We start from the raw sequence: 12573 nt of genomic DNA on the forward strand, positions 1-12573 counted from the left end.
TCGTATGCAAAGCAAATGTCATTTATCTGCAATGCGACAGAACGCAAATGCGAAGGAGCGAGTATAATAGACAACTATTCAAATAAAATTAAAAACGTTAAGTTGGTAACATTTTACAGAGCATCAACAAATTGCTGGGCACGACACCATCTGACATCGACAAGTATTCACGCATCGTTTTCCCAGTGTGCTTCGTTTGCTTCAATCTAATGTATTGGATCATTTATCTGCATGTGTCTGACGTGGTTGCCGATGACCTGGTTTTACTCGGCGAGGAACATTGAATTATACAAGTACAACAATCTGGCGCAAACAATGGTACTCGACAATGGTATATTATAGAACTCTTGACAACGTAGCAAACTATCCGAAATACATAATATCACATGTATTTACTTCATTTACGATGTAAGCGGCACGGGAACTAATCGTGACTAAATTCTTTTAACCCATAAAGATTTGTGTCAATCTATACAAAATTTTATGTAGTATTGTTAGTTTTTAGTATCATAGTTTCTACAAAGTATCCTATAAGTATTGATTAGACATGAATTAGTAGCAATATACTATGAGAATACTTAGTACTAAAACTAATGGACATGTCATTTACTGAAAATTTATCATACGAATTAATTTATTTAAATTCAGTGGGTTATTTTTAATTCATTATTTTTAAGAATGTATGACTATTATTTGTTAATTTTGTATGGAAAAATGAATGGGAAATCAAGTTAGTGCCTCCTACATGATACCTGACTTAGATTCAAGAGTTTCCTAAATGAAATAACGTAATATAAGATAACGTAAAAAATATATAAAAAAATGGGGAAGGAAGAAAAGAACGTTGAAAATGCAAGAACTCCGAGTTAAAATGACCACGGGTATGTTATAAGGTGAAATGTAAATACTTATACATAAATCTGTATTACTAATGTACTCGATACGATTATTCTAGTTTTGTATATGTAAAAAATATATTTATATAATTTTTTGTTTCATCTTAAGAATTATACACCGGTAACACAATATTAAAATTTAGTGCACAGTACACTTTTTTCTACGTGCTTAGATTAAAATTACCTTTTTATTATTGTCGCAGTGTTATAAGAGAAACGGTTTTCAATAAAACGATGAATTAGACACACGACAACGGTGAGTAAAATTAATATAAAACGCGAATCATTGATGAATTGAATTATAAATGACGGTTAAACGTGCGTTTCCATAATTGCGTATGGCTATGAGACAAACGGTATTTCTAATAGAATTCTTCAGTGTATTATCGAAAAACACTAGATTTTTATAAAAAAAGTTACTGATTACAGAAAATTACAATAACGAGGATAAGCCCTAGGATAACGAGAGAAGCTAGTTCCTTATAAATAATAGATTAAGTATCTCCTAGGTTTTATTAAAAATGGTTTTCATTATTTCCCTGTGGCAAGATAACTTAACAAGAGACGTTATTGGATATATTAAATTGATGTAATTACCGATGCCTGTTCCTTTTTGACAATATTTTGCTGTGTTTATATAAATAAGTTATCGAAGCTATATATTTAGTTTTAAGGCGCCCGTCCGCCAAGATAATACGAAAGATGAGCGATAATTTGGTCTCACTTACGATGATACACCCCTTGGGATTGGTATTAAAAAAATAGAATCGATATTTCTCGAATTTTTCTATTTTGTCATTCATCTTTCTCATTTGAGGTACATTTATTCTGAATGAAAGCGGTGTAATTCGAAATAAGAAGTTTTCAATTAACGTTTTCAATGACATATTCAAAGGACGAAAGGTTGTATATAATGTGAAACGTATTGAGAAAACATTCTACAATAATTTTAATATTATCACATGTAAATCTTTTCTGACATAGCCAAATAACCTAATACGAAATTCCGCCGTAAACTAATGTATGCTTTATTATTAATGAACATTAATACTATAAAAGTTTCGTCTAACAAAACACATAGGTAATAACTACATTTAACTACATTCTAAACTCTTTGTAAAACCGAACCGATTCTAATATTCCCTTTTTCTTTCATAAACCCAAATAATTTCACATTTGATAATAGATAATATACATAATATAATATTTACAATGTATCTGTGAATAATTAGTGATTGAGGAAATATTTGTACAAGTAAATAGTGCTGTGAATTTTAATTTGTTAAAATAAGATATTTTTTACGAATTTTAATGGGAATATAATGTTTAGTTCTCGGAGGCTTGTAACCGGGGATAAATATTGTTGGTATTGTTTCCACATAAAGATATAAGCAATCGCGTGAAATAATTCTATAAGTGTTATGTACATATACTATAAATATATCTCGTTACAATGAAAAAACGCGTAAAAAGATTTGAAGAAATGAAAAGGCACTTCAATTTAGTTTTATCCTTAGCTCCATCGAAGTGCTATTTTTATAATTTTCGCAATTATCATTGACATAAAAAATTTTGTCTGTCGACCCGCAAATGAAAATCCGGCCCAAATTCTGTATAATTTTCATAGAGTTTAAACCATTATTACGATATTACACATACAAAATGTATTTAATATTAATACAAAATGTAGGCTATAAAATTTACGTAATTCTAAATTCTGTAGCATTTGCCCGTAACCTTGGCTAGTATCAAAGCTAATGGCATTGTTAATTATTTGATGAAAATGGTATCATAGAAAACAAGTTTACAAGCTTAAAACATAATGTAATGAGTAATTATGTGTTTACAGCTGTAATCTTTTAACGTTTGCGATCGCGGGCTATTTGATTAGGATAACTCCACATTCATTTGATAGGCAATTTAACAAACCATGGTTCATTGTTAATCGGATAAATCATGATTCATTGTAAATATGGATTGTTTCAACTGATTTTCCGAAAACACTTGAACATTGCCAGTTTGAAGCGTAAGCAATATAACACTCGTTATCAAGTCGTAGACTAATTTATTCATGACTTCTCACTTTTGTTGTGTTTGTTTGGAAATGTTATTTATAATATGTATATCAAGTTAAGTGTTAAAACGTTTTCTAGAGTTTAGTTATCATTATAGTTTTTTTTTAACTATTAAATTTCAATATTATGGGAAACTGTACGAACCATATTGGTGCAAGCCGATGGGGAACATAATAACGTCTAAACATGCTCAATGTTTTATTAAAAACTATTAGTGTAGGAGAATTGTATAGGAATATAATTATAGTATCAAGATACTGCGCTACATTTCAATTGAATCTTACGTTGTTCGAGGAATAGACAAATTTTATAGAATTTATATAGGTAAAGTGGATTGACATCAGTAGGAAAAAAAACTTTGATATGAATAGATCTGAAACTCTTTTGTTGCGTCTCCGCAAAAAAATCGCGTGTATGTAATCTTCTTGTAAAGTATTATTAGATCCTAACAAACAAAATAAAATTTATTAACACATGTAAAACTTGAGCAATCACGTTGTAAAAATATATATTTTTTTGATACAAATAATATAACGTTACCCGTTAAGTTTGTCAAAGAAATATCAAGACGCTACGTTACTTTATGCATAATAATTTTATGAAAGCGATTATTCAAATTTCAAATTAACATAAATGTAAATTACTGCACTTAGCTAGTAAGGAAGTAGAGTAGCTTAGCGTGAGAGGGAGTGGTCGGATTGCGTCTGCTTGGACTGTGCAAGGTCTGTAGGGGGTGCGCGTATGCACGGTGATTAGTCTTAAGTCAAAACATGAATTAATAACCACGCTAAAGAGATATTAGAGACGCAAACCGACCGCAAACCTCCATTGCGAAACCAAATTCTAAATCACATTTAAATAAACGTTAGAATAATAAAAATATATATATTGAGATATAAAATCGAGTTAGTGAATTAATATAATGTTTATAGGTATCAATTATTCAATGCCTATAATATATCAAATTTCATACTTAGCGTTCGAAAGCAGTGGATATGCACTCAATACAGCATTTTATAACATTTGGAAAATAGTAATCAGTGCAAGAGGACTGTTCGTGTTCAGATGACGTTGCTGAGAGCGAATATTAGATAATGTAGGTAACGTGTAAAAGTATATACATAAAATAGGAATTCAAACTACAATAGTTGACGTGATAAATAGCAACATCGACGCCATGCCGAACTCGCCGATAACATAACAGACGATCGGATGCCTTTATCGTATTATGAATTACAGATTAACAGATGCATCTATTTTTGTCAAATTTGATGGTCCGGGCCTGCAAAAAGCACACGCAAGCATATTCAGATTGCATAAAGTATTGTAGATATGCATATATATTTTTATTATTGTACAAGTCACGTTTATATTGTAGATACATTTCGTAATTTTAATACATGATTCATAGATGTTGATTTAAAATACAAATGATCGTTGTATTAGAATTTGAATTTCGTACAAAAACGAGATTACGTGCCAAATTCAGGCTGTTTTATAATGTCCGTCTCGATGTTTTCTGTCACGAAATATATCACATTCCTTCGAGATTGCTAAACGTTTCTTCTAAAGTATCGATCACTTGGATATCACTATTTAAATGAATGTGATTACATACGTAATCATTTCTTCTTCGTCGCGTGACGATTTAATCATTTATAAATGTAATATGTTGCTTTTTAAGTGTAATAATCGTGCAGTATTAGATCGTTACTTAACGTTTCACGATATCTAAACTCACCTAAAATTCGCTTAGAATCTTCGAAATCACTAACGCGGTAAATCGATCCGAGAGAAGCTAAGGCGAGCTCCATATCTATTAAATTAAATTCCCCGTGGTCCACTTGAATAATATCAACATCTTAGGATATGGGATTCCTTTCGGTGCTATTGACTGACTACCATTTCTTCAATTCTCGTTTTTCGAGCAGGACAGTAATTATGATGTGATATAGGAGATTGGATTAGGTAACAATTAAATAATAAACTTGATGATGTTATCTTTAAATTTTCTATGAATTTATGGATTCAATCTTTGTTCTCATATGATACGCTCATGAATATTTTCACATGATTTATCGTAATTGTAATTGTTTTCCCTTTAATATAGTTCTCTGTATATGCTCTCAGCATGTGAATTAATTTTTGGAGTATTTTTAACGATTCGGAGATGAAATGACAACTGCGAACCGTTATTAAAATGCTATTGAAAGGTTTCATGAAATTTGTAAAAACCTTCAGATAAAGTGTATAATATTATATTTTTATTGTTAGTAAAAATATTTTAAGTTTTCTCTTAATAAGGACCTCGAACTATTGTTTCGCAATATAATGTAAATTTTTGCTAAGCAATTAGCATTACATACCAATGATAAAATAACTAATCGAATCAACTTCACTTATATTTAGACCTTATCCGTAAACTAACATTTAAATAACGCAACCTTATACTGAACCACATTTGTTATTTAAATTCGGTTCGATTAAAACGATATTACTGCGCTTTTTACAAATTGCTCAAACCGTCTTGTAGAAATTGTTCCAAGATTTTATTTCACCGGGATAATGTTTCGACTAAGGAACAAGGTTTGTTCCGCGGGTTCAGAGTAATGTTTCGGGGAAGGTATAAAGGTGAGGTTAACACCGTCCGTCTACTGTTAATTACTCCTTTTCGTTATTTTACACGTCATTTACTCCCACTAGCTTTAACTAGAGGTACTCAATGGAATTATCGATTGTCAGTATTAAAGAGGTAAGGATGTATTAATTATATGAATTTTTTTGTTATTTCAAAATCAACTAGTGACAGACAGTGTTTTCGGCGTAGCATCACGAAAAATGTATTAGTTTTTTAATGGAATTATAAATTGTGACTGTTTAGTTCTGGCTGGCGATAGATTATGCCTCTCACATAATTTGAGATGGTCACTTAATATGACAGTATATTGGCATCGTATAGAACCAACTTCAAGCTTTCGAAGAGATGTTATTCAAGCCTTATGATAACTCTTCTTTAATTCTGACAACATCGTTTTTAATACTATATTCGATTGGACTTTTTTCAATTTTGTTTTAACTGTGCTGTTTGCAGAGCTGTATTGCCAAACTAAACGTTTTCATTGGTATCAAACAAAAACTATTGGTATTATAAATGTTATCTTCTTAGTTATATAATTTGAGACTGAATTAGGTGAATAATCATTTGTTTGATGTTTATCAATAAAGCGTCTATCTTATTTACTGTTCTGTAATCTATTGTGGTTATGTTTGCATTTAAAATGTCAAGAATTTTAAACTAATTGTTATGTAATATGTTAAGAGTTTATTACATATTTTAGTTTAGATGAAGTCGTAATACGATCTTGTATCACAATGATGGTTTTAAGAAAATATGTTAATGTATAGAAGTAACAGTTAGTGTTATCAGCAATTTTAATGATTTTTGTGATATCGTTCTGAAAGTGTTTCTTAGCATATCTTTTAATGCGTTATAATCAAATTTTAAGCGTTCTGTAATAATCATAGTTTTAAAATAATTTTATTACAAAAATGTGATACTAAATTAACATAATTAAAATCTTACATTCAAATCCTGCACTAAAATAAAATGTAATAGTATAAATAACAGATTCTGCTAGTTGAAACTATGTGTAGTCATAATGTGGATAATTAAACCGTTTTTTAAATATGTAATATTCACTAGAAATTGTTCACTGTCAAGCTGTATGTAGGTTACTCTTTTAGCGAGACGCCCAAATTATGTCTCACACAAAAATCCTCGATTACAGTGGCAACGAAAATAGCTGAAAAATATGTCAAATTGCCGATTCCAAAAACTATAGTTCTGTCTCTCCTATTGTTTAATATTAAGATAATGATGTTCTATTCGATTTAACATTTTTCCAGAAAAAAATTAAAAAAACGTATTTTTGAATACCTAAGTAGGCTCGTTTCACTGTGACTGTTATCACATTCATGTAATTATACAGGCAAGTTGTCCTACAAACTCTTTTTTACTTTCTACCAGATAATACGCTCAAAAATATACTAGGTACATTAAACAATATAATATTATAGACCTGATGTTACTTTTCGTTTCCGTCATTAACTTTATTTCGGTTAGACGCCCATCGATACGTCATATAGAAAAATCTGGTGGTCAGTACAACTGTGAATTTTTGTTAAAGAAATAATTAGGTGTCTGGGGTGTTAAAATGAGTTCACTCATATAAAATTTGCTTGACAGTGGATAATTCTAAAAAGTTAAAGGTAATCCTGTCTATGATAATGACAGATAAGAAGGAAAGAGATAAGATTTTTTTCATTCTCCAAATTTCATACTAAACCAATAAAATCCTAATGATCCAACAACTGTTTTATCCATCGATACATTGTGATACAGGTCTAATAGCTAGCCATCTTGTTACATCTGAATAAACGAAGACCCTTACTATATCTTAAACTCGAACGAATTGTTAATTATAAATAAAATATCGACTTCAGTCAATAATTTGAATGTAATCTACGATTTTATCGTTACCGTGTTCTGTATATTTTTAAGCATTTCGTATTCTATTGTCTGAGAACTTTTTCGAACAATTAATTGGAAAATATCATTTAAGCGTTGTTGTGTAATGTAGCAAACATTTTGTATTAAAAACCGAATCACTTTCTTGTAATTTGGTGTCCATTTTACGTGCTAATTAAAACAGTTAATCATATTCGAATAAATTAATGTCACGAACAACAATAACGTCTCGAATTTAAAAACAAAATTGAAATTTGTATCATCTTTACATTTCAATTCATATATTAAAAACACGACATTTCCCTGCACGCTGAATTTAAATGTCAAGCAAAAAAAAAAAAAAACTAATTTTTCGAAACGGTTCTCAGATGAAGTCGTCGACAGAGAATTTTATCATACTATATTTCTCTTTTGTATGAGTGATTTGTGTTAAAGTGATATATTAGTAACTACCTAATTAATTTTTTAATATATCTACCTAATGGTCTTGGTGTGAATAAAGATGTTGCTCAAACTGAATAACTTTAAAATATGTGTGTAGTAACAATGTACGGAATTTAGTTCTGTGATCCAATAAAGTTATATAAATAATGTTTTTCTTTTAATTCCTGTAAAATGATCCGCAATTTAATGGCTGCTAATAAATCAGTCAATATGTAAAAATATTTAAACATTTTTATATAGTAACAAAATTGCTTTTATAATCCACATAGTCATTTGCTTAAAAATTTTATGAAATCAAAATTAAATAAACCCGAATCCTCATTAGAAACTAGACGATAAAAACAGAATCATTGGCTCTTATTTACAAGAGAGTATATTTTAATGATAATAGTTATTAGTTATTATAATCATTTATTTATAAAATATACTATTATACATACCTATATAATATTACAAAGAGTTAAGGCGTTCCTAAAAGTTATAAAAAAGTAAAAGACATAAGTCAACACTTTAGTTGATATAGCAAGCCATTAAGAATAAATATCAAGACATATATTTATAACATTCTTAATCAAACATAAGTTTATCAGAACCTATATTGTACAATTAAAATAAAATATGGCTGAGTTGTAAATAATCAGAATAAATTAGATACGTAATTAACGTACGAAACTTTAGGTTTAGGTAGTTTTTCGCGCGTAAATATTTCCTAACCTTTTCTTTTCAGAGCTCATGGCGCCATCTGTGAATTGCTCAAGTTAACAAAACAATGAAAGCTTTCAAATCGTTCGAAAATAGCGTAGGTGGCGGTAACAAAGACTAAACATAATTCTAACTCTTCATCCTACTAGTCCTACTAAACCATCTGTGTTTGTTGCTCTTTCACGCAAAAACTACTGAACCGATTGCAATGAAATTTCGTACATAGATAGCTGGACAAATGGAATAACATATAGGCAACTTTTTATCCCGACATTCCTACGGGATATAGAATTACGCGGGTGAAACCGCGGGGCTCAGCTAGTATTATAAATGCGAAAGTTTCTTAGGATGTGAGTGTGTTTGTGGCTCTTTCACGCAAAACCTACTGAACGGATTTTCATGAAACTTTGCAGTTAAATAGCTTTGATATCAGAATAACATAATACGATAAAATTTAAAGGAATTTTTTATAATTTGGTGACAATATAGTGATAACTGTCAAGTAAGTCGGAAAAAAATCAGCCCCCTGAGAGCTACATTGGCGTGCTCCCCCAATCGTTGGAGTTACACAAAGATAATTACAGTAAGATTATTTGTCTTAAAGAGTTCTAAATGAAAGTCCGCGCATATGTCTATATTTTATGCATAAGTCACTAAGATCAAAACAGTGAACCAAAACTATACAATTTAATTGGATATTTTTTAACAATGTTCATTTTAGAATATGTATCGAACTTTTATGAACGCTGATACATCTATCACTTTACGTATTGAATGCAGATAAACTTTGTCTTTAAAACTAAGTAATTTGAACGAATAGTCTAAAAGTTATCACGATAGGATTGACTAAAACGGAATATCTAAAGCGCCTAAAAGGCGCGGCGTCCAGAGCGAGCGAAGGAAAAAGCCGTCATCACCGAGTGCGCGACCCGACCGGGCAGACACGCGAGGGCAGACGTCGTTGAGGGTTATGTTCATTAAACGATTTTTCTTATAACAAATTCGATTCTCAAAGCGATTTATTTCTTCATACAATAGTATATCCTATCGTACTAATATTATAAATGCAAAAGTTTTTAAGAATGTGAGTGTTTGTTATTCTTTCACGCAAAAACTACTGAACCGATTGCAATGAAATTTGGTACGGAGACAGTTGGACAACTGGAATATCATATAGACAACTTTTTATCCCGATATTCCTACGGGATACGGATTTACGCGGGTGAAACCGCGGAGCGCAGTTGGTATTGTTATGTTATCAAGTCAAATTTTGATTTTACGACATTTATGACATATATATGTCTATTTATGACATTAAATAACAATTTATAAATACACATGCATAACATTTAAAAAAGCAGACATATATTATATTATAGCGAAATACAGTATTGAAACTGGCGGAAATGTTGACGGAAAAGTGTATAAGAATTATGACTGCAAAATAATTTATGCTAACTTATAAAAAACAAACATTACATTGCTATCCGTCAATATTTCCCAATAAACACAAACCATCAAAAGCATTCAATAACAATTATCAACCATCAATAAAAATTGTAAATGTAGCACACAAAATGTAGTCACATTCTCATATAAATATTCTGATAAGATAGTCTCTCTAACCGTTAAATGCATCGATCGCGAGATTTAACTGTAGAACGCGCTTCGGATGTAAAGTCCATACAAATCGATAAACACATAAAGAGACAATTTAAACCACACCTCGTATCAAAAGAAACAGTCTTAATAATATTCAGAAACGCCGAACAGAAGGGAGGTAATGCTACAATAAAACACATTGGTTCAGTCCCACTTAATATATTTCAATGCCTTATTCAACATTATCTCAAATTCGCTATGAAGTATTGGAAAAATAAATATATTCTATCATCCATTGAGTCACAGCACTCAAAGACAGCTTTGTTGACAGATTTGCTTTGCATCGACAATGCATCGAATATTTAGTGATATATACAGAGATTACATTTACGTAGCATGTCCTATAACTCCATAATACTTTTGATTGATATATAAAAATGCTATGTTAAAATATACTTTGTCTTCTCTATGACTCGTTGAAATCATTTCACTATATACTACAAAACGAACTTAATTATAATCTACATTATATAAATATGTCAATACAAATGCATTTCTCTTATTGCTACGTAAATGCAACCAATACTAATTAAGTATTTACAAGATAAATTTAATGCGAAAGTATTTATTTCAAAGGCGATTTTTGTATTTTATAATAAACAATGTCTACGTGTTACCGCAAAAATTGTAGTATGTTATTTTTGATTCGATTGAAAAAAATATTGATTTAAAAGAAAAGAACCAAGAATAGAGAATTATTTCCTTCAAGAGTGGTCACCGACGTCCCTGGGGAGCACTAGACTGACTAAAATGAGACCAGATGATAAAAATTTCCTATAAACCCAATAAGAAAAACGTCGATCGGTTAAAAGCACACGGGCCTCTAGAATAACAAAGACGAAAACGAAATAATACAATCGAATTGAGATCCGTTTCGTTTTTAGAACGTCGGTTGTATCGCCGCAAAAGGTAAAATTTTAAACACAATATAATAAATATTAGCCACTTTATTAGAATGATATAAACTGTATTAATTGAAATAAATTATAACTCATACAAAAAGTGTCTTATGCAATACGACCTTAAAATTACGAAGGAAATAAATTTATTTGGTGGTGTAGTGATTGAGGTGTTCCAACATCCCTAATCTAGAAGGTCTACGATCAAGTTAATAATTATTAATACTGTATAAAATATTAAATTACGACTTTTAACTTCTAATAATATGTAGAACGTATTAGATTATGGTTAAAATCAAGATAATTAAAGAATAAGTGGTTCACCTACACCAAAAAAAAAAGTAATAACTTCATATATATCACAGTATTTGAGATTCTGTTACGCTTTTATACTTTTCGTCTGTATTTGGAGATAATGAAAAGAAACAAAATAAAACATATGAGAAAACATATCCTAGGATTGTTAATATGAAGGAAATCATCGTATAGAATGAAATCAAATATACAACAAGGTCTTATTTTAATAATATTTATTAAATCGTGCTATATTTTGACTCCTTTTAGATATTTGAATATTCAAAATGATATATTACGTAAAGCAAGGCGCTTAGCAAGGCTCTTGTGTGATATTATTGTTATTGATGAATTAAAATTTAGATAAGTATATCTTTTTATTTTATATATAATACATTATGAATACATTTAAGTTTGAAGGCGATACAGGATTCGACAGCGAGTTTAAAGATTTTATTAATTTCACAGATGTTTGGCACAAGCGTTCTGTCGTGGGAAGTTATAGAAAGATATTGCAAGCAAATAAAAATCGAATATAGAACAAAAGATAAGCATCTTTCGTAGTGTTTATTGCTCGTGGATCGGTATAGTATTACGCAGCGAAATATCTGTGAAACTCGTAACACCTTAGCCGTTGTTCACTCAATGTAAATATCCTCAATTGGATACGCTGTCTCTATGAACTTCTGGTAAAATCTCTGGAAAGCTCTCCTGAAATAACAGAACTAATTATTTATTGATTATTTCCTTTATCTGCCCATATATTGTAACATCGAGAACACATAGTGTACAAGGAAAAAACCTAGCTGTCGCTCTAGACATTCGCTGAGTTCGGTTTTGACAAAGATTAATGCGCATTACTAACAGGAAATAAGTTATGCTCTTGTTTCCTATTAATAAATGTGCATATTTTGGCATTTTTTTAAAATATCTCGGGTGATTTCACCAATACATGAAGTTTCATGTACTTATCACACAGCCTATTCGAAGGAAACGTATCCCTTTACAATCGGTCTGATATGATCGTGAGTCTTGACTTTAAAAAAATCTGGACCAAAATCAAAACCACTTTT

The 12573-nt window shown here is 30.3% G+C and overlaps 2 protein-coding genes across 4 annotated transcripts in view; one reads left to right on the forward strand and one right to left on the reverse strand.

Annotated features, from left to right (window-relative positions):
* The window catches only part of LOC119835422 (gamma-aminobutyric acid receptor subunit beta-like), a 50221-nt gene extending 42135 nt beyond the window's left edge, over positions 1 to 8086 (forward strand). For both annotated transcript variants that reach the window (XM_038360211.1, XM_038360212.1), the window contains exon 10: positions 120 to 8086. In XM_038360211.1, coding sequence (XP_038216139.1) covers positions 120 to 284 — 165 coding nt within the window. In that variant the 3' untranslated portion in view covers positions 285 to 8086. The remainder of the gene's footprint in view (positions 1 to 119) is intronic.
* A 2395-nt stretch (positions 8087 to 10481) lies between these two features.
* LOC119835901 (JNK-interacting protein 1) overlaps positions 10482 to 12573 on the reverse strand; it is a 25379-nt gene continuing 23287 nt past the window's right edge. For both annotated transcript variants that reach the window (XM_038361010.1, XM_038361009.1), the window contains exon 8: positions 10482 to 12211. In XM_038361010.1, coding sequence (XP_038216938.1) covers positions 12139 to 12211 — 73 coding nt within the window. In that variant the 3' untranslated portion in view covers positions 10482 to 12138. The remainder of the gene's footprint in view (positions 12212 to 12573) is intronic.

This window comes from Zerene cesonia, chromosome Z, assembly GCF_012273895.1.
Source record: "Zerene cesonia ecotype Mississippi chromosome Z, Zerene_cesonia_1.1, whole genome shotgun sequence".
Lineage (NCBI taxonomy): Eukaryota > Metazoa > Arthropoda > Insecta > Lepidoptera > Pieridae > Zerene > Zerene cesonia.